The sequence below is a fragment of the Balearica regulorum genome, chromosome W (genome assembly GCF_011004875.1).
Source record: "Balearica regulorum gibbericeps isolate bBalReg1 chromosome W, bBalReg1.pri, whole genome shotgun sequence".
Taxonomy (NCBI): Eukaryota; Metazoa; Chordata; class Aves; order Gruiformes; family Gruidae; genus Balearica; species Balearica regulorum.
Window position 1 is genome coordinate 23,879,376 of NC_046219.1, and position 23,428 is coordinate 23,902,803.

Below are 23,428 nucleotides of genomic sequence, written 5' to 3' on the forward strand. Positions count from 1 at the left end.
GTAAAGATCAAAATTTAGACTGTTGGTTAAATTTGACTACTGTACAATACTCCCGTAAAGTGATATGTGGTAAAAATAACACCAAATACTGGGGAGAACTTAAAATAGACGTTATAATACCTACTACCCAACCAATTGTTGTGCTTAACCCGAAAATCTTTGAAATTGGACCATATGTGATCAGAAATACAGGCTTGCAACAAATGTTGTTTAACCCGGCATGGTCTCTCAAACAGGTTGAATTGTCAATGCAAAACAATGTTTCAGATATTCAACCAGCTTGTTCACCTTTCTTAAAAATCTCATATGAGGGGTGGACAACCTGGCTACAAAAACGAACTCTTACTACAAAAAGAACACAAAGAGACTTGACCGGTGTTTTGGGAACAGGATTGGGAGTTTTAAATAGCATTGATTCAGAAGTAATAATGAACAAATTGGCGGCCTCAATTAGTGATTTGGCTAGATTATAACAACCTTTACGATCTTCTTTACTGGCTTTAGGAACTAACCAGTGGCTGTTGTCAAGTGTGTTACCCACATGGGAAAGAATAAATGTAAGGGACCACGAGTTAATTACGGACGCACTTGGGGTGATCCAAAATAACCTCTCCTTGGCTCTCAGTTGCATTCAGGCTCAATTATGGATGCAGTCGGTGGCTGCCTCAATTCTAAGAGAAGGCGAAGAAGGCACTCTCCCTACTGAAATTAGGAAAATAATTTAGGACAGTGCTACTGATTTTGAGAAAGAACTCCAGTCCTGGTGGAGCCTGGTAAACTTTACTTATGATCCTGTTACAAACACAGCTACAACTTTTGTGCTCACTATATCTAATGCTACTAAATACTCAATTTATCCCATCATTGCATTAGGGATAAACCATAACGGAACTATACTCTATCCTTCCGAGCATAGAGTATGGGCCCGAAAGATGAATGAAAAATGGCAAACTGTTAATTTGGAATCTTGCATCGTATGAGAACAACAAGGATTTGTCTGTGAAGATAATGCAATTAAGGCACAAAATATTTGTTTGGACACTAAACAAAATATTTGCCATTTTGAGGTTCATCCTAACGAAAACCCTAATAACTGTTCATCATAATGTGAAAGAAATACATCGAGTTTTTGAAAGAGTGCAGAGAGATGCAGAACTTAAATGGTGGGACACACTTTTCGGATGGTCGCCTACTGCTACAGGCATCCTAAACAAGTTGTGTCGCCCCATCGTGATTCTTTTAACATTGGTTTTGATCAGTATGACCTTGTCAATAATATTATATATCATAACTTGGAAAATGATGAATCGGTTAACACATCTGAAAAAAACAAATTATTCGTGAAACTTCTCTCACTCATATGATCATCCAAGCTGTTGCGAAACAGCAAAATAAACAAACAATCCCAGAGTTTCCTCCAACACATAGAAAATAATTAGTATAGTGGAAGTATTGAAAAGGTGATTATTTCAAAACTTCCAAAGGGGGGATTGTAACCGATGTGTTTAACTTTTTAACCATGGTGATGGGATCAAGATGAGATTATTAGCAGTAGTAGGGAATGAGAAAAACATTTTAGGAATGAGAACCTGAGAGGTTGGTATGTACCATGGAACTGATAAACTGCATGGTTGGTACATGAGCCAAATAATATTTCATTTTCTGTCAAAATCATGTCCTTTGAGTGAACTTTGTTCATTATAATCTCATTATAATACCAAAACACACCTCCATGCTAAAAACTACCCACCTCCAAGGTACGACCACCCCTCACTGGGCATGCTCTCTGAATTTCTTTAAGTATATAGCTTTAAAAGCAAAGCGAGAAAGTTTTACACCAATCATAATGAAGTAACTATGTAACTATGTGATGTAATTGTGACCATGTGTGTATTGAGAATATAAATATGTGCGTGTTCGTAGGCTAGGTATGCACGTTAGGTGGAACTATCCCCCGTGCATCCAGCGCTGCAATAAAGAATGCCTGCCTTTTAACACTACATTGGTGTTACGAGGTTTATTCCCGGATTTCGGTGACAACTGAAGGGCGAAGGATCTAGTTTCCCGCTGGGTTTTGGGAGGCATTTATTTCTGATAAATCAGTCAAGGAGGGTGCACTGGGAGCAGTATCCTCAAAATACACTTCTCCATTTGCCGATTTAGTGGGCCATCCTGTTACCAACTTTTCTAATTTGTCTCTTGGCAGTCTGTCCATTAAGTCACATGGAATCCCTTTCTGTTGTCCCTCCGCCCACAGTCTATTACGTCTGTTCGGGACATCTCTCCCTCTCGGTGGTTTGGAGAGAGGTACTCTCCTATCATTCCCGGGGCATGGAACTATTTTTACTTCCGCTCGCCTCAAGCCCCTGGGGTCCGTTTTGGCAGTTGGAGGGTTAACAGGGCCATACTTGCGCCCATAATTGATCAGTTCTTGGGCCACCTCCCCCCAGGTCCACATTTTCCTGTCCAAGGGTCGGCGGTGCGGTGTAAGTCCTTCTAAAGCAGCCGCAACTCTGTCGCCTTGGGGCATCGCTTGTATTTTTCCCTGTAATTGTATACCAATTGGTTTCAAGGAATCGGGGAGTCCCCTTATAAGGGGGGTCATCCGTTCGGGATCTACTGGCATCATCATTGGGGACTCCTGTCTAGGTTCCAACTTTCGATCATACATCATCTGCAGACAAGCTGCCTTCTGCACACTCTCTACTAATTGATCCACAGTCCCCATAATCGCCAGAGGGTCCCCTCTCTCCAGGGGGTTCAAGCCACCTGCCCAATAGGCTGCCCGCTGGGTCAGAGACCAGGGGGCATGGTGGTTCCCAGTAGTTAAAAACACTCCTGGTCCCCAATACCCTTCCGCCTCTCTTTCACTTAACAGAATCTGGTCCCCCCCAGACAGTGACACTCTCCACACATACTCCATTTCTGATTCCTTAGGGGTTCGGCCAAATTCCTTCTTTAGTTTCATCAACTCGACAAGCAGTATAAGGGACTTCCTTGGTTGTAACTTGGGGGGACTGGTCCTGCTCATCATCATAAATGTACTCGGTCTTGACCAAGGGTCGCAGCGAAAGCGGTTCTAATTTCTCTACTCTCTCTTTCGCTGCCTGCAGGTCTTTAAAGGGGTAGCCAATTTCTGATCTTGGGGGAATTTCCTCGCAGGTAGTATCCGCAAGGAGCTGCTCCTTAAGGGCAGTTTGCAAATATTTCACTTGATCCTTTTCCGCCTTAAGTTGTTCTTTTAATTCTGCCACTTGCCCCTGAAGGGACCGGGTAAGGCTTTGAAGGGATTCGATAGTTAGGGACTCCGCAGTACAGCAACGACCTCTAGCCTCTACCGCAGCAGCCAAACTAGCACCAAGAATGGCACAAATAATCGCTTTGCCTTTTCCTGCTCTTAGTCTCACATCTTTGTGCAAGGCGCCCATTCGGTCAACCACGCTCTGCAAATTATGCCAATTTCCCTGAGCCCAGTCCACCCTGGGCACAGAGGGTCGCGCTCTATGTTTCTCCAGAAAATCAAACAAAACTTCCCTTCCCGAAGGAACGGTTCTATCATCACTCATTTTGTTTAAAGCGGGGAAGCGGTCATCTCAGGAAGGCAGCACGCAAGTTTCAAACAAAACAAAACAAGCCTGCTCCCCTTACGTTCCAGAGAGGCTATTACTCAAAGCGGGGAAGCGGTCGTGTCAGGAAGGCAGCACGTAAATTTAAAACAAAACAAGCCCGCCCCCCCTTACGTTCCTGAGAGGTCTCATGTATTTGGGAAACAATACAGCACACAAGTTTCATACAAAGCACAAGCCCACCCCTCCCTTTAGGTTCCAGAGAGGACGAGCTTTTATTCAAAGCGGGGGAAGCGGTCGTCTCAGGAAGGCAGCACCTAAGTTTCAAACAACAAGCCCGCCCCCCTTACGTTCCTGAGAGGTACACGCGTTATGCAAAACAGGGTAAAACGCGGCACTCTCGCTTCGAGGGATCCTGTCCGTGACGCCAATTTAAATGTCCCGATCCAATATCGGGGAGGTTTCGATACGATCCCAAGAGCGAGATTAAGACACAAACGAGGTCAAATGCCGTATACCAGAAACAGTTTTATTATGAAAAGAGTAAAAAAAAAAAAAAAAGGAAAAGGTAATGGTAACTGATAAGAGCGATAGGACAGGGCAGGAAAGAAAGGCAGAAAACCAAGCAAGACTCCAGGATAGAATCACAAGAATAGTCACCGCCACGAGTCCACGGTGCCTTGGTGTGGGGGGGGAAGGGGTCCAAATCTCTCGTTCTGCGACGGCGGACGAAGAGGAGGGTCCACAGCGTCTCAGAGGTCCGTCTTGGGAGAGTCCAAATCCCTTGCTCTGTGGCGGTGGGCGAAGGCGCGCCATCCTCATCTTGGCGGTCCCCTTTTATACTCGTGGTGGTCTTCACGATGGCACGTACGACACAGCTTCCACATTCCTGCACATGCGTACACACAGTTCCAGCCCCATTCTTCACACGACTGTTATCTGACGCCATGGCGCGTGATCCAGCAAGGCGTTTTTCGAAGGTTGAAAGTCTCGACGACCCGGCAATCGTCCTTAAGACCCAGCAATTGCCCTTATCGCACTCAGCAGCTGGAGGGGTTTCCCGCTTGAGCAAAGCAATCTTTGAGACAAAAGTTCTTTCAGTCGGGTTTCTCACACCTTGAAAAAACAAATGAGTAAAATTTGCCAAGAAGCATCTTTGAAATGGCCACAGGCCTTGCCATTAGCTCTGTTAAGAACAAGAATCCAACCAAGCTCTAAAGATGGTGTAAATCCATATGAAATATTGTATGGCAAACCTTACCGAACTCCCCTAATCCCAGGGGATATGAGGGTAACAGGAGAAACAGATTTGAAAACATATTTGATTTCCTTAGGAAAGACCCTCGAGGCACTTAGAAGATACATTGTGCTGACCAGGCCGCTTGCTCTGGATACGCCTGTACATCAATACCAGCCGGGTGACTTTGTGTATATAAGGACGTGGAACTCTGAACCACTCCAAGAGAAGTGGAAAGGACCTTTTCAGGTATTGTTGACAACCTATACCGCAGTCAAGGTAGAAGGAGTGGAACCGTGGATCCACTATACCCGGGTGAAGGCGGCACCATCAGATCAGTGGACATCTACACAAGAGGGACTTTTGAAGCTTAGACTTCGAAGAAAGATTTAATGCAGTGTAATTGGGAGAATAATTGTGTTAAATTGATACTTTTGGGGTTTTTATTGGGTATCCTTTCAGGAGGAATTGTAATAGTTTTTGTAGTATGTTGTCGACTTTTCTCCTTTTCTTCTCTTCAGAGGAACCGTGAATCTGAGACTATACTTTTAGAAACAATAAGATAGGACGTTGATTGTTAAAAGATGAGCATAACGGTGTTAGCGAGCGTTTTCTTTTTAACGGGGATGGCATTAGAGGGTAATTTGATTTTACAATTAATTCAAGGGTTTGCAAAAGTGCAAAATTTAACATCTGTAACAGCTTGCCTACCAATCCCAAGATCTGCTAGGGACCCAATTCCTTGGGGAATATTGACCATGAATCTAACTGCAGCATGGAAAAATATGTGGAAGGGAAAAATTAACAAATTGCCTTGGATAGGTCCAGAAGGAAATTATACTTTGAATTTTGAAAGGAATAATGAAACAATTTCCAAATGTAATATAACTTTGCCCGCGACCCCATGGGCAAAGGAAATAATCTATCGACCATCTGGGGATGCCTGTACCAATATACCTTGGGGGTGCCAAATTATGAGAACATGGAAGCAACCCCAAAGAGGCACCTGGGATCATATTCAAAAGATAGAATAGTGCATAGAGTTTAGTGGGAGGCCTGGATCTCCAACAACCCCTCCCCGAGTAGGGACAATTTATGACAATATGTTGAACAAATGAGACAAAGGGAACGAGATACTCATCCGAAGTGGAACTGTTCAAAGGTATATGATTGTGAGACAGCCGATGCTGAGATCCAGTGACTTTACCCAATTGTGAAGGCTTTAAGGTGGGGATGTACATGCAGAAATTATAGCAATGACTTAAATGACACCTGGTCCCATTTAAAAGATGCAAGGAGGGTGTGGCCTGGAATAGATTGCGTTAGGGGACAAATAGAAAGTCTGGGGTTAACGGTATGGGTAAGCAGTGATGGAAAATGGAATACTCACATGCCGATAAAAAGTCGGAATAAACAGTGGACTTTGGGATTGTTAACATTATGTCCCCTTTGGAAGAAATCTCCATTACGACCCTCATGGTGGACCCGAGTTAAAAGGGAGGATGACTCTTGGCAATCTCCTAGTACTGGGAATAAAGTAGGATGGGTATTAGAGTCTATTTTTTTACCTGGAATATCAGCCTTACAAAATAAATTAATCTTGCATAATCTTTTGATACAAGTAGAAATTTTAGCGAATGCCACGCAAACAGGATTAGGTGAGTTAAATACTCAATTACAAGCCACTAGCAAGATGGCCTTACAGAACAGATTAGCTTTGGATCTTTTATTACCCAAAGAACATGGAGTCTGTGGATATCTAGGACTCACTAATGATACATGTTGTGTGCATGTACTAAATGTGACAGAAGACCTTAATCAACAACTGGCCAGAATAAAACAAGTGGCCCAAAGTAGTAGGGAATTATGAATTGGATTAGAGAATTCATGGTTAAATAAGATTCTACATGGATTGGGATTTTCCTTAACCGGATGGTTGGCAAGCCTTTTGCAGAGTCTTATTATAATTGTGGTTATGATAGTAATTTTTTTGTATTATGATTAGTTGTGTTAAACGTATGATTTTGAAGCAGGTGTGAAAAACATGTTGAGTGGAAGTATTGAAAAGTGATTATTTCAAAACTTCCAAAGGGGGGAAATGTAACCGTAGGATAGGGGCTGTGAAACAGAAACTATAGAATCAGGTTGAGATAATTAGTTTGTAACCAAGGTAATACATAATGAAGCTAACTGACCATGCTGCTATGTTCCATGTACAGTCCCTACCAAACTGAACAATAGGCTTGGAGATATTAATCTTATGAAGTTGCTATGGACAGGTGCATCCACAGCAAGGGTACTGCGCATGCCCACAAGAAGAGGGTCACCCAGCAGACACAGGTGCGAGACCACTGACGACCACCAGAGACCCTTGAGGACCACCGACTCAAATCACTGAGCATGCGTGACGGGGAGGAGAATATGGAAATGGATTCTAAGAAATGATTATCATAGGACTGCCTTTTCTGAGAAAGATGATGAATATGTATATTTTGATCCTACATAACCTGTGTGTTGGTGATCACCTGGCATGCACGTTGGGTGGAGCTATCCCCCGTGCATCCAGCGCTGCAATAAAGAATGCCTGCCTTTTAACACTACATTGGTGTTACGAGGTTTATTCCAGGATTTCGGTGACATCCTGATGTTTCATGGGCCCATCGAGCTACAAATAGCTCACCCTTACGCTCCCGGTCCAGGTCCACCTGAGCTACTTCAATTTTGGCAGCCTTGTCTACCTGTTCATTGTTTTGATGTTCTTCAGTGGCACGGCTTTTGGGTATGTGAGCATCTACATGACGTACCTTCACAGCCATGTTTTCTACCCGGGCAACGATGTCCTGCCACAGTGCAGCAGCCCAGATGGGTTTACCCCTGCGCTGCCAATTGGTCTTCTTCCACTGCTGTAGCCAGCCCCATAGGGCATTAGCCACCATCCAGGAGTCAGTATAGAGATAAGAGTACTGGCCACTTTTCTCGTTCAGCAATCTTTAGGGCTAGCTGAATGGCTTTCACTTCTGCGAACTGACGTGACTCACCTTCTCCTTCAGTGGCCTCAACGACTTGTCGTGTGGGACTCCACACAGCAGCTTTCCACTTCCGATGGTTTCCTACAACACGACAGGATCCATCAGTAAACAGAGCATAACGCCTTTCGTCTTCTGGTAACTCATTACATGGTGGTGCCTCTTGGGCATGAGCCACCTCCTCAGGCAGTGCTCCAAAATCTCTGCCTTCTGGCCAGTCCATAATCTCTTCCAGGATTCCTGGGTGGTTGGGTTTCCCCAGTCGAGCTCGCTGCGTGATCAATGCTACCCACTCCATGTAGTGCTGGTTGCGTGATGTGTAGAGGGAATGTTTCCTTTGAACATCCAGTGTAGCACGGGCAATTGCGGTGCCAAGAGGAGAGACGCTTCTGTACCAACAACTTCTGAAGCAGCTCGAATCCCCTCATGTGCTGCTAGCATGTCTTTTTCAGTTGGGGTGTAGTGGGCTTCTGATCCTCAATACCCCCAGCTCCAAAACCCTAATGGTCGACCTCGGGTTTCTCCTGCTGTTTTCTGCCAGAGGCTCCAGGTGAGGCCATGCTCCCCAGCTGCAGTGTAGAGTACATTTTGCACAGCTGGTCCTGTCCGGAGAGGTCCAAGAGCTACTGCATGAGCTATTTCCTGTTTGTTAAGCTCAAAGGCTTGTTGTTGCTCAAGGCCCCATTCAAAATAGTTCTTCTTTCGGGTTACTCGATAGAGAGGGCTCACAAGCTGACTATAACCTGGAATATGTGCTCGCCAGAACCCCACGAGGCCCAGGAAGGCTTGTGTCTCCTTCTTGTTAGCTGGTGGAGACATAGCTGCTATCTTGTTGACCACATCCATAGGCACATGACGGCGTCCATCCTGCCATTTTATTCCCAAGAACTGGATCTCCTGTGCAGGTCCCTTGACCTTGCTTTTCTTTATGGCGAAACCAGCTTTCAGAAGAATCTGAATTACTCTTTTTCCCTTCTCGAATACTTCTTCTGCCTTACTGCCCCACACAATGATGTCATCGATGTATTGTAGATGTTCAGGGGCACCACCCTTTTCCAGTGCGGTTTGGATGAGTCCATGACAAATACTAGGACTATGCTTCCACCCCTGGGGCAGTCGATTCCAGGTGTATTGAACACCTCTCCAAGTGAAAGCAAACTGTGGCCTGCATTCTGCTGCCAAAGGAATTGAGAAGAATGCATCAGCGATGTCCATTGTAGCATACCACTTGGCTGCTTTTGACTCCAATTCATATTGGAGCTCTAACATGTCTGGTACAGCAGCACTCAGTGGTGGTGTCACTTCGTTTAGGCCACGATAGTCCACCCTTAACCTCCAGGCTCCATCAGACTTTTGCACTGGCCATATGGGACTATTAAAAGGTGAGTGTTCACAGTGGCTACACCAAAAGCCCATCGGTACCCCTCTGGGTCCTTGAAGTGCCCTCTCCTGAGGTAATCTATGCCAAGGATACAAGGGGCCTCTGGGCTGGTCACAATGGGGTGCTTCTCCCACTTGTCCCCTGTTAAGCTCACCTCAGCCTCCAATACGGACAGTTCTTGGCATCCCCCTGTCACTCCAGAGATCCAGATGGGTTCTGTGCCCCTATACCCTGACGGTACCAGTGTACACTCTGCACCAGTGTCTACCCAAGCCTTGTACTTCTCTGAGTCTAACGTGCCAGGCCATCAAATCCACACAGTCCAGTATACCCGGGCATCCCTTTCCTCCTCCTGGCCAAAGGCAGGGACCCTCTATTCCTGTTCCCGGTCAGAGTATTCGCTGTCTGACCCTCGCAGTGCCAGACCAGAAGTCCCCTCACCAGGATCAAGGGAGGTGATTTTAGTTCTATGTCTGGAAGATTGCTGATTGCCGCCTTGTGTCTCCGCAGTAACTACGCTGACAGCCTTCTTGGGTGACGCCCTTCTTAACAGCTGTCTTCCCTCTCAGTTCATGTACACGGGCTTCCAGCTTAAAGGTGGGCTCACCATCCCACTCCCTCATGTCCTCCCCTTGGTCACACAGGAAGAACCAGAGTGCACCATGCAGCATATGCCTGGAGCTCCCTTTCCCTCTGACCGGAGCAGGAGAGGACTAATTTCTTGGGGTGCCCCTGACAGCTAACGCGCTGGTCCATAGGGATGAGGAGGTACAGAGATTTTCTTCAAAGTTCTGGAGCCAAGAAGACACCTTCTCCACAGTTGGTGTGTCCTTATCCAGGCAATACATCACTGCCAAGCTGTTAAAATATGACATTGGGGCACTTTGAATCACCTTCCTCATTGTGGCCTGCATGCACAGGACATTCTCTGGATCTTTGGAGACATCCTCATCATCTAGATCACTGTAGATGACTTCCAGCACTGCTAGTTGTGTTGGGTTTGCATGGCAAGGTTTTGGTAGCGGGGGGGGGTGTGCTACAGGGGTGGCTTCTGTGAGAAGCTGCTAGAAGCTTCCCCTGTGTCTGATAGAGCCACTACTAGCTGGCTCCAAGACAGACCTGCCACTGGCCAAGGCCAAGCCAGTCAGCACCTCTGTGATAACATATTTAAGAAGAAAAAAAAACAGTTAGAGAGAGCTTTTGCAGTCGGAGAGAGGAGTGAGAAGATGTAAGAAACTCTGCAGACACCAAGGTCAGTGCAGAAGGAGGGGGAGGAGGTGCTCCAGGCACCAAAGCAGAGATCCCCCTGCAGCCCGTGGTGAAGACCATGGTGAAGCAGGCTGTCCCCCTGCAGCAGCCCATGGAGAGAGGATGAGGGGGTGTAGCGATTCCACCTGCAGCCCGTGGAGGACCCCATGCTGGAGCAGGTGGAGGCACCCAAAGGAGGCTGTGGCCCGTGGGAAGCCCAGGCTGGAGCAAGCTCCTGGCAGGACCTGTGGACCCATGGAGAGAGGAGCCCACGCCAGGGCGGGTTTGCCAGCAGGAGTTATAGAATCATAGAATGGTTTGGGTTGGAAGGGACCTCAAAGATCATCTAGTTCCAACCCCCCTGCCATGGGCAGGGACACCCTCCACTAGACCAGGTTGCCCAAAGCCCCATCCAACCTGGTCTTAAACACTTCCAGGGAGGGGGCCTCCACAACCTCTCTGGGCAACCTGTTCCAGTGCCTCACCACCCTCACAGTAAAGAATTTCTTCCTAACATCTAATCTAAATCGACCCTCCTTGAGTTTAAACCCATTACCCCTTGTCCTGTTGCTATACTCCCTCATAAACAGTCCCTCTCCAGCTTTCCTGTAGGCCCCCTTCAGATACTGGTAAGCCACAATTACGTCTCCCCGGAGCCTTCTTTTCTCCAGGCTGAACAATCCCAACTCTCTCAGCCTGTCCTCATAGGAGAGGTGCTCCAGCCCTCCAATCAGCTTCGTGGCCCTCCTCTGGACTCGCTCCAACAGCTCCATGTCTCTCCTGTACTGGGGACCCCAAAGCTGGATGCAGTACTCCAGGTGGGGGTCTCACGAGAGTAGAGGGGCAGGATCACCTCCCTCGACCTGCTGGTCACACTTCTTTTGATGCAGCCCAGGACATGGTTGGCTTTCTGAGCTGCAAGCGCACGCTGCTGGCTCATGTTGAGCTTCTCATCAATCAACACCCCCAAGTCCTTCTCCTCAGGGCTGCTTCCAATCCATTCCCTGCCCAGCCTATAGTCGTGCTTGGGATTGTGCCGACCCACGTGCAGGACCTTGCACTTGGCCTTGTTGAACTTCATGCAGTTCGCATGGGCCCACCTCTCCAGCCTTTCAAGGTCCCTCTGGATGGCATCCCTTCCCTCCAGTGTGTCGACCACACCACACAGAGTGGTGTCATTGGGAAACTTGCTGAGGGTGCACTCAATCCCACTGTCCAAGTCACTGGCAAAGATAGTGAACAGTGCCGGTCCCAGTACCGACCCCTGAGCAATGCCACTCGTCACCATTCTCCACTTGGACATTGAGCCATTGACCACAACTCTTTGAGTGCGACCATCCAGCCAATTCCTTATCCACCGAGTGGTCCATCCATCGGACCCATATCTCTCCAATTCAGAGACAAGGATGTTGTGCAGGACAGTGTCAAATCCTTTGCACAAGTCCAGGTAGATGACGTCAGTTGCCCTTCCCTTGTCCACGGACACTGTAACCCCATCACAGAAGGCCACCAAGTTTGTTCAGGCACGATTTACCCTTAGTGAAGCCATGTCGGCTGTCACCAATCACCTCCTTGTTTTCCATGTGCCTGAGCAGAGTCTCCAGGAGGGTCTGCTCCATAATCTTGCCAGGCACAGAGGTGAAACTGACCGGCCTGTAGTTCCCTGGGTCTTCCTTTTTTCCCTTCTGAAAAATGGGGGTTATGTTTCCCCCTCTTCCAGTCGGCAGGAACTTCACTGGACTGCCAGGACTTCTCAAATATGATGGCGAGTGGCCTGGCCACTTCATCTGCCAGTTCCCTCAAGACCCATGGATGCATCTCATCAGGTCCCATGGACTAGTGCACCTTCAGGTTCCTTAGATATTCTCGAACCTGATCTTCTCCTACAGTGGGTGGTTCTGCATTCTCCCAGTCCCTGCCTTCTGTGACCTGGGCAGTGTGGCTCAAGCACTTGTTGGTGAAAACTGAGGCAAAAAAGTTGTTGATTACCTCAGCCTTCTCCATATCCTGGGTAACCAGGTCACCCGTTTCATTCCAGAGGGGACCCACATTTTCCCTCGTCCTCCTCTTATCACTGACATACATACCTATAGAAGTTTTTCTTGTCCTTGACATCCCTGGCCAGACTAATTTCTATCAGGGCTTTGGCTTTCCTAACCTGATCCCTGGCTGCTCGATAGTTTCTCTGTATTCCTCCCAGGCTACCTGTCCTTGTCCTGAAGGCTTCCTTTTTGTGTTTGACTTTGCCCAGGAGCTCCTTGTTCATCCACGGGGGCCTCTTGGTGTTTTTGCCTGACTTCCTCTTTGTTGGGATGCATCGTTCCTGAGCTTGGAGGAGGTGACCCTTGAATATTAGCCAGCTGTCTTGGGCCCCTCTTCCCTCCAGGGCTTTGTCCCATGGTATTCTACCAAGCAGGTCCCTGAAGAGGCCAAAGTCTGCTCTCCTGAAGTCCAGGGTAGCGAGCTTGCTGCGTGCTCTCCTCACTGCCCTGAGGATCCTGAATTCCACCATTTCATGGTCACTGCAACCAAGGCTGCCCTTGAGCTTGACATCCCCTACCAGGCCCTCCTTATTGGTGAGAATAAGGTCCAGCATGGCACCTCTCCTCATGGGCTCCTCTATCACTTGGAGGAGAAAGTTGTCATCAACACATTCCAGGAACTTCCTGGATTGCTTGTGCCCTGCTGCATTTTCCTTCCAGCAGATGTCAGGGTGGTTGAAGTCCCCCATAAGGACCAGGGCTTGTGAGCGTGAGGCTACTCCTATCTGCCTATAGAGGGCTTCATCTGCTCGGTCTCCCTGGTCAGGTGGCCTTGTAGCAGACCCCCACTACGGTGTCCCCTGCCCCAGCCCTCCCTTTAATCCTGACCCATAGGCTCTCAGTTGGCTCCTCATCCGTCCCCAGGTGGAGCTCCATGCACTCCAGCTGGTCATTGACATAGAGGGCAACACCCCCTCCTCATCTGCCCTGCCTGTCCTTCCTAAAGAGCCTGTATCCTTCCATCCCAACACTCCAGTCATAGGAGCTATCCCACCACGTCTCTGTGATGCCAATAAGGTCATAGCCTTGCAGGTACACACACATCTCCAGCTCCTCTTGTTTGTTCCCCATGCTCCGTGCATTCGCATAGAGGCATTTCAGTTGTGTCCCCGATGAGGCTGACTTGTTGGCTGGGGTGGCTGGGATTCTTTTGATGTATCTTCCCAGTGTTACCCCATTGGTTCCTGTTGCATCCGGAGCCCCCGGCTCGTCTCCTCTAGGCTTCGAGCGTACTGCAGTGCATCCAGCATGTCTCTGAGCAGTAGGCCGAGGGCCCTTGCCAGCTCCACGTCCCTCCAACCTGGGCACATCGTCCCACAACATGTCGCTGGCAAGCCCAATGTTATCCCCTTCCCCCTTCAAGCCTAGTTTAAAGCTCTGTCGATGAGCCCCACTAGTTTCTGGGCAAAGATCCTCTTCCCCCTTTGAGAGAGGTGAATCCCATCAGGGTTCATCAGGACCGGTGCCGTGTAGGCCGCCCCATCGTCAAAGAACCCAAAGTTGTGGCATTGACACCAGCCACGGAGCCGTGCATTTATGGACTGCGTCCGCCTGTTCCACCCACCATTGCTGCCCTCAACTGGAAGGAGGGAGGAGAATATTACCTGCGCTCCTGAATCCTTCAGTGACTGCCCTAAGAGCCTAAAGTCCCTTTTGATCGCTTTTGTGGTGCATGCCTCTGCTTCATCCCCACCCACATGGAGGAGCAGCAGTGGGTAATAGTCAGAGGGCTGTACCAGGCTGGGGAGTTTCCTAGTGATGTCCTTGACACGGGCCCCGGGGAGGCAGCAGACTTCTCTGAAAGGAGGGTCTGCCCTGCATATCGGGCCCTCTGTACCCTTCAGATGGGAGTCCCCTCCGACTATAACTCTCCTTTTCTTCTTTGTTGGGGTGGTCACGACCCGAGGCATGGGCCTTTTGGGCCTAGGTGCTACCTCTGGAGTAGCTTGACTGTCATCCATATCCTCGCTCGAGTGGCCTTCCACAGCCAGAGCCTGGTACCTGTTGCACAGGGGTACGTGGGATGGCGAGGTGGGTGATGAGGAGAAGGTTCACCATCTGCCGCGCCGTGCATGGACTTGTTTCCACTCTCTCCCCTCTTTGAGGCTGCTGCCTTCTGCCTGGCGAGGGGAGGATACAGGGTCCCCTTCACCTTGGCTTTGGTCTGTTGGCTGTCCCTGTTTCTGTCTCGGGGAGGGCAGAGCTTGGCTCCACCAGTCTCTCTCTCTCCACCTCTCTGATGCTCCTTAACCTCTCCACTTCCTCACGGAGTTCTGCCACCAGGCTGAGCAGGTCGTCCACCTGGTCACACCTCAGGCAGCCAATCTCACTACTGCCTTCCCCTGCCAGTGCCAAGCTCAGGCACTCCCGGCAGCCTGAGATCTGGGTGGCTGCATGCTTCTGTGGCAGCTCTGTCTGTGTTGCCACATGCTTCCTGGTGAGCACAGAGCTTAGGGCTTTCTGCCTGGTGGGCGCCATGGCTGAGGTCCTTCCATGAGAGAGTGATGACCACCAGTGGACTCTCCTCTTGAGCAGGTAGACTGACTAGGCCCTTCCCGCTCGCCCTGCCTGCGCGAACTGCTGTGCAAACTGCCGCACCATGCCCTGGCTGATGTGCCACGCTCTGTTTGCCCACTCTGTTTGCCGCGCTCCGGGTCACTAGCGCTCCCTAGGCTGCTTCTTATTGGCGTCGGGGAGTGGGTGCCATTGCTTTGGCAACGCCTAGGTCTCATCAGCAGTTCCCGCGAGAGCAGCCGGCTCATGGCGGGTCTCTTCCGCGTCCCTGGCATTTCCCTGCCTCTGGGAAGTCAGGAAAAAACCCCTGTGCGCCTAGATCTGCCACTCCGCTGCGGGTCAGGCCGGCACCGGAGCTGCACTATTCGGCAACTTGTGACCCCATGGGGGACCCACGCTGGAGCAGTTTGCTCCTGAAGGTCTGCACCCCGTGGAGGAGACCCACACTGGAGCAGTTTGTGAAGGACTGTCTCCCGTGGGAGAGATTCCATGTTGGAGCAAGGGAACGTTGAGAGGAGTCCTCCCCCTGAGGACAAAGAAGCGGCAGAAACAACATGTGCTGAACTGACTGTAACCTCCATTCCCTGCCCCACCTGTGCCGCTGATGGGGGTGGCGGGGGGGAGGTTGAAGCCGGGAATGAAGTTGAGCCCGGGAAGATGGGAGGGGTGGGGGGAGGTCTTTTAAGACTTGATTATATTTCTCATTCCTCTACTCTGTTTTGCTTAGTAATAAATTAGATGAATCTCCTAAGTTCAGTCTGTTTTGCTGGTGACGATAATTAGTGAGTGATCTCTCCTTGTCCTTCTCTCGACTCAAGCTTTTCGTTATACTTCTCCTCCCCATCCCGCTGGGGGAGGGGTGAGCGAGCGGCCGCGTGGTGCTCAGCTGTCGGCTGGGACTAAACCATGACACTAGTGCTCTCTTGTACTGGATGCCCTCACACTTGAGAGGAGCCGTCCCCAGAGACTGCAAATTGCTGTCTCTTTTCCAATTCCCCTCTCAATTCCTCAGTCTCTAGCAAGGGATCCCAGCTGCTGGGCTTCCCTGCCTTCCAGTTGCTGACTGTCAGTCCCATTATCCCAGCATCGAAGCAGCCAGGCAGCAATCCGCTCACCTGGCTGGCGGCTGTAATCTTTCTGCATGTCTCGAAGTTCGGATGAGTTTAGGGACTGGGTAGTTTCTACTTCCTGTCTGATTTCTCTCACTCCTTCCTCCAATTTCTTTGCTGAAGGACCAGCTTCCTGATCAAACCTTTCCTCCTCTTCTTCCTCCTCCCTTACTAATCGATGATATGGACCTGTTGACCTCCTTGTCCACTGTTTCTTCTTTACTACTAGGGCAATTACTGTAGTTGTTGTTGTTTGTGTCCCTATCATCTCAACCAGGGTGTCCTCAGATGCAGTTTGGGTCCCTGCCTCAACCACAGTCCTCTGAGAGTACTGCACTGTGGCTCGATGACCTGGAAGAGGGGAGAGAGTGTACCCTCAGCAAATTTGCTGATGATACAAAACATTTGCTGATGATGCGTGGCCAGCAGGTGGAGGGAGGTTATCCTCCCTCTCTACTCTGCCCTGGTGAGGCCACATCTGGAGTACTGCGGCCAGTTCTGGGCTCCCCAGTCCAAGACAGACAGGGAACTACTGGAGAGAGTCCAGCAGAGGGCTACAAAGATGATTAGGGGACTGGAGCATCTCTCATATGAGGAAAGGCTGAGAGAGCTGGGTCTGTTCAGCCTGGAGAAGAGAAGACTGGGAGGGGATCTTCTCAATGCTTATAAATATCTAAAGGGTGGGTGTCTAGAGGAAGGGGCCAGACTCTTTTCGGTGGTGCCCAGTGACAGGACAAGGTGCGATGGGCACAAACTGGAACACAGGAAGTTCCATCTGAATATGAGGAAAACCTTCTTGACTTTGAGGGTGACCGAGCACTGGAACAGGTTGCCCAGAGAGGTTGTGGAGTCTCCTTCTCTGGAGATATTCCAAACCTGCCTGGATGCAATCCTGTGCAACATGCTCTAGGTGTTCCTGCTCTAGCAGGGGAGTAGGACTAGATGATACCCAGAGGTCCCTTCCAACCCCTACCATTCTGTGATTCTATGATAGGCACAGGCCAGGCCCCAGTACAGTGCTAGAAGCTGTGGTTTTTCATTGGGGTAGGCAGGCACCCTTCTATCGGGTGGCGTGTCAGTTTGCCAGGTGTGCTTGTCTGTTCAGGTGTAGAGTCCCAGGTTATGGGAGGTGATAACCTGCCCAAATTCTTCCACACACCCTGCCACGCAGGGACCGGCCACCTCAGGGAGCATTTCAGTATTGCCTCACCCAAAAGTTGTTTTCTCTTAAACCAGGACGAGACCAAATTCCACAAAACCCACAATATGCCAACAATATTAATTAGTAATATTAAACAACTCACATAAGGGGTGAAAAGGACCTTGGGAGAGCCTGCATAATAAAACCATCCATATCAGTCCCGGGTAGGGAGAGAGAGATGTATTCCCCCATTGTCTCCGCAAGATAGCTCCCCCAGCACAGCAACAACATCAATGCCAGGGCAAGGCACACAGCCATTGTTTGTACTAGCATGCTCCCAAGTTCCTTCATCCTCCCCACAAAGTAGCTCCCCCAAGACAGTAAGGCCATAAATCGCAGGGCAAAGCACAGATCCATTATTTGTATTAGCATGTTCCCATGCTCAGCAAAACAGAGAGATAAACAGTTCAGCCAATAAACTCCGTGACGCGCACAGGAGCTTGCCACTTGATAACTACTATAGCTATATCACGCTTAATTCACAACTGCTGTTGTCTAGCCCCACGTTGGGCACAGTGGTGGGTTGACACTGGCCGAGGGCCAGGTGCCCACCAGAGCCACTCTATCACTCCCCTCCTTCACTAGACGGGGGAGAAAAAGTATAACGAAAAGCTTGTGGGTCGAGATAAGGACAGGGAGAGATCACTCATTAATTATCGTCACGAGCAAAACAGACTGAACTTAGAAAGGAGATTCATCTAATTAATTACTAGGCAAAACAGAGTAGAGGAATGAGAAATAAAATCAAATCTTAAAACACCTCCCCCCACCCCTCCCATCTTCCTGGGCTCAACTTCACTCCCGGCTTCAACCTCTGCCCCCCTCAGCGGCACAGGGGGACGGGGAGTGGGGGTTACGGTCAGTTCATCATACGGTGTTTCTGCCGCTCCTTCATCCTCAGGGGGAGGACTACTCTCATTGTTCCCCTGCTCCAGCGTGGGGTCCCTCTCACGGGAGACAGTCCTTCACGACCTTCTCCAACGTGAGTCTCTCCCACGGGCTACAGCCTTTCACGAACTTCTCCAGCGTGGGTCTCTCCCATGGGGTGCAGACCTTCAGGACCAGACTGCTCCAGCGTGGGGTCCCCCACGGCGTCACAAGTCCTGCCAGCAAGCCTGCTCCGGCGTGGGCTCCTCTCTCCATGGGTCCACAGGTCCTGCCAGGGACTTGCTCCAGCGTGGGCTTCCCACGGGGTCACAGCCTCCTTCAGGTGCCTCCACCTGCTCCAGCGTGGGGTCCTCCACGGGCTGCAGGTGGAATCGCTACACCCCCTCATCCTCCCTCCATGGGCTGCTGCAGGGGGACAGCCTGCTTCACCATGGTCTTCACCACGGGCTGCAGGGGGATCTCCACTCCGGTGCCTGGAGCACCTCCTCCCCCTCCTTCTGCACTGACCTTGGTGTCTGCAGAGTTTCTTACATCTTCTCACTCCTCTCTCCAGCTGAAAAAGGTCTCTCTAGCTGTTTTTTTCTCTTTCTTAAATATGTTATCACAGAGGCGCTGATTGGCTTGGCCATGGCCAGCAGCGGGTCTGTCCTTGGAGCCGGCTGGCATTGGCTCTACCAGACACAAGGGGAAGCTTCTAGCAGCTTCTCACAGAAGCCCACCCCTGTAGCCCCTCCGCTACCAAAAACCTTGCCACGCAAACCCAACACAGGCGCCAAAAATGACTGTGGTGGGTTGGCCTTGACTGGATGCCAGGTGTCCACCAAGCTGCTCTATCACTCCCGTCTTCAGCAGGACAGGGAGGGGGAAAAAAAAAGATGGAAAAAAACAACCCCAAACTCGTGGGTCAAGATAAAGGCAGTTTAACATAGCAAAAGCAGAAGGCCACACACAGAAGCAAAGCAAAACCAAAAGATTATTCACTACTTCCTGTCAGCAGGTGATGTCCAGTCACTTCCCAGGAAGCAGGGCTTCTGTACACGTAGCGATTGCTCCGGAAGACAAACGTTGTCAATAACGAATGCCCCCCCTTCCTCCCCCTATCTCTCAGCTTCTTATTGCTGAGTAGAAGTCATGTGGTATGGAATATCCCTTTGGTCAGTTTGGGTCAGCTGTCCTGGCTGTGTCCCCTCCCAAGATCTTGCCCACCCCCAGCCTACTGGTGAGGGGGGAGAAATGTTGGAGAGACAGCCTTGATGCTGTGGGAGCACTGCTCAGTAATAGCCCTAAAACTCTGGTGTGTTATCAACACCTTGCTCGCTGCCAATACACAGCACAGCACTATGAGGGCTTGCAATGGGGAAAATTCACTCCATCTCAGCCAGACCCAAATACATAATAAGTGGTGGAGAATGTAGCTTTTTTTCTACAACTAGAATGTAGGAAAAGGTAAACACAGAAAACAGACCAATTTAGCCATGATCATAGAAACTACTTTGTTTGTTTAAAAAAAAAAAAAGAATCAAAACATTAGTTGGAATTCTGATGAATGAAAAATCTCTTCTCTTATCTGAGTATGGAGTCCTTCCTGCATACAATATTAGTGTGGCATGTTCTTATCAGGTGAATGGAACAAATTGAACAGTGGTGCAAGAATGTCCTGTTAGAATTCCTGTTTTCCAGGTTTGTTTATTTTTCTGCTATTTCTAGGATGTGAGAGAAGGACCATAATTCATGTTTTTCCTGTTCTTCCAAGAAGAAATCTTTAAGAAAGGAGTTATTGTAGAAGAATCAGTGTGCACGGATACAAGCTGAGAGGGAGACTACAGTCACTCAGGATATTTGTGGGGGGCAGTGAGGGAAATGTACAAGTGTCCCGTCCCACTCGGTGGTTAAGGGTGAGGTTAACTTTTAGTTCTCTGCGCGGTAGTCAGGAGTAACGACAATTACTCAAGAGGTTCAAACAAATCACAAATTTACTTAAAACTCAGCGGAGCTATAAAAGATAATGGCTTGGCAAAAGTTATCGACAATACTTAAAACTCGGCGGAACCGCGAAAGATAACGGCTTAGCAAAACGTATAACAATATTACCTAATGTGCCGAAAATGAAGTTAGAGGCAAAGAGAGTGATGGGAAAAGAGAGAAAGAGAGAGGGGAAAGAGAGAGAGAGAGAAAGAAAGAAAGGGAAGAAAAGAAAAAGATATCACCACCCCTGGATCCGGTGACGTTCTCTGCTCGTATTTGTAATCCTTCAGGTGGTGGGCATGCACTGAAAACTTATGTTTCCCCTTTTTATAACCCAGTGTGCTTCCCCCCTCATAGGTGGGGTTTTGTCACCACCGAGCAGGTGCAATATGCATTCAGGAATGTTCAGGAATATTCTAGAAATGAGTCGGTGGGTTGTGGGGGTCGTGGGGGTCTCACTGTCCCACTCCCTTTGGGGCTGACCAAGCAATGACCCCTCACAAGGCATGCATGTGCAGAAGACAGTTTTTGTCCGCATGTTTCAGGAATAGGAGGATGGGCTCACAAGACGGTATCTTGCCTCTGCAGGTTCTGTTCTTGGTCGACATTCCCTCGTTCAAGACAGGTGTTTGCGACATTCACTTGTTATCAGAGTGTCGTGGTTTTACCCCAGCCGGCAGCTGAGTACCACGCAGCCGCTCGTTCACTCCCCCCCATCGGGATGGGAAAGAGAATCAGAAGAGTTAAAGTGAGAAAACTCGTGGGTTGAGATAAAGACAGTTAATAGGTAAAGCAAAAGCCGCGCGCACAAGCAAAGCAAAGCAAGGAATTCATTCACCACTTCCCATGGGCAGGTAGGTGTTCAGCCATCCCAGGAAGCAGGGTTCCATCACGCGTAATGGTTACTTGGGAAGACAAACGCCATTGCTCCGAACGCCGCCCGCCCCCCCTCTCTCTTCCCCCAAGCTCCTTATAAACTGAGCATGACGTCATATAGTATGGAATACCCCTTTGGTCAGTTTGGGTCACCTGTCCTGTCTGTGTCTCCTCCCAACTTCTTGTCCACCCCCAGCCATCCCGCTGGCAGGGCAGTGCAAGAAGCAGAAAAGGCCTTGGCCTCGTGTAAACACTGCTCAACAATAAATCCATAGAACAAAAACATCTCTATATTATCAATGCTGTCTCCACCACAAATCCAAAACATATCCCCACACTAGCTACTATGAAGAAAAATCAATCCTCTCAGCTGAAACCAGGACATTATCCACCCTTATTCCATACTATTTACGTCATGCCCAGGTCCCACACAATTCAATACATCCTCATTAAGCACCACCACCCTTCTCATCCCTTGATATAATATGCTGATATCATTCCCTTAGTCTGTGGACCACCCTTTTAAAATGTCCATAAATGTCCGCAAAATGTCCATTGGGTTCACTTGGTCCACAACCTTGGCTCCATCCACCATGGTGGTCACTCAGGACAGGAGAGGTGGTTGACGTGGAGTTACTAGGCACTAAAACCAGCTCAGGTCAGGTCCACTGCTGCACTTGCGCTGCCCCCTGTAAGGCTTGTTCTCCATTGGTTCAGGTGATTTCTGCTACAGTAATTCCTGTAACAAGCAACTCAAATCATGGGTTACAACAATTTAAAGGTATTTCCATTACAATCTCCACCCCTGGTCCCTTCGAGTCAGACCATCAAGTTTACCATTGCAATGAACACCTCCCCTTGCCCCTGCTCCGGCTTGAACTTATCCACAGACTGCAGTCCCTTAGGGGTGTACCTGCTCCAAGTGGAGCCTTATCCATGAGCCACAGTTTCTCCAGGGGTACACCTGCTGTGGCATAGACTTATCCACAGCCACAGTCACTTCGAGGTGCACCTGTTCCAGCATGGCTGTCGTGGTTTAGGCCCAGCCGGCAGCTGAGCGCCACGTGGCCGCTCACTCACTCCTTCCCCAGCATGATGGGGAGGAGAAGTTAACAAAAGGCTCGGGTCGAGATAAGGACAGGGAGAGCTAATTATCATCACGAGCAAAACAAACTGAACTTAGAAAGAGGGATTCATCTAATTTATTACTAAACAGAATAGAGCAATGAAAAAAAAAACCCAAGTAACATCAAGCCTTAAAACACCTCCCCCACACCCTCCCCCCTTCCCGGGCTCAACTTCACTCCCGGCTTCAAACCTCCTCCCCCCCCTCAGCGGCGGGGGGGGCGGGGGGGGGGGAATGGGGGGAGGGGGGATGGGGGTTTGCGGTCAGTTGCAAGCGCACGTTGTTTCTGCCGCTTCGTTGTCCTCGGGGGGAGAACTCCTCTCATCCTTCCCCTGCTCCAAAATGGAGTCTCTCCCACGGGCTACAGTCCTTCCCGAACTGCTCCGGCGTGGTCTCTTCCATGGGGTGCAGACCTTTAGGAGAAAACTGTTTCCAGCGTGGGTCTCCCACGGGGTCACAAGTCCTGCCACCAAAACCTGCCTGGCGTGGGCTCCCCTCTCCACGGGTCTACCGGTCCGGCCAGGGACTTGCTTCAGCCCGGCTTCCCACAGGCCACAGCCTCCCTCGGGTGCCTCCACCTGCTCCAGCGTAGGGTCCTCCACGGGCTGCAGGTGGAATCTCTACACCCCCTCATCGGTCCTCCATGGGCTGCAGGGGAACAGCCTGCTTCACCATGGTTTTCACCACGGGCTGCAGGGGATCTCTGCTCCGGTGTCTGGAGCGCCTCCTCCTCCCCCCTCCTCCTGCACTGACCTTGATGTTACATCTCCGCACTTCCCCCTCCGGATGTAAAAAAACTTCCCACCTTCTTAAATATGTTATCACAGAGGCGCTGATTGGCTTGGCCTGGGCAGGGGCGGGCCCATCTTGGGGCTGGCTGCATTGGCTCTACCAGACACTGTGGAAGCTTCTAAAAGCTCCTCACAGGAGCCACCCCTATAGCCCATGCCCCCACCTACTACCAAAAACCTTGCCACACAAACCCAACACAATGGCCTTCTCCATGAGCCACAATGCCTTCATAGATACACTTGCTCCAATGTGGCCTCGCCCACAGTCACAGTCGCTTCAGTCCTCTCAGAAATAAACCTGCCCTATCATGGGCTCGTCCATGGCCACACACTTTGAAATGTTCCAGCATGACCCCATGCACAGCCACTGATGCTTCAAGGTGTACCTGCTGTAGCATGGACTTATCCTTGCCACAGATGCTCCGAGGTGTACCCTCTCCAGCATGGACTTATCCTTG

At 49.7% G+C, this 23,428-nt stretch overlaps 1 protein-coding gene and 1 long non-coding RNA gene across 2 annotated transcripts in view; one reads left to right on the forward strand and one right to left on the reverse strand.

The window, feature by feature from the left end:
• Nucleotides 1-23,428, forward strand: part of LOC142599226 (uncharacterized) — a 1,086,559-nt gene that overhangs the window by 827,237 nt on the left and 235,894 nt on the right. The gene's annotated exons all lie outside the window — the stretch shown is intronic.
• LOC142599320 (uncharacterized) lies at nt 2,057-3,614 on the reverse strand. The gene is given in 2 exon segments (XM_075739191.1): nt 2,057-2,977; nt 2,979-3,614. Coding segments are annotated over 2 exon segments (1,509 nt in total). The 5' UTR covers nt 3,567-3,614.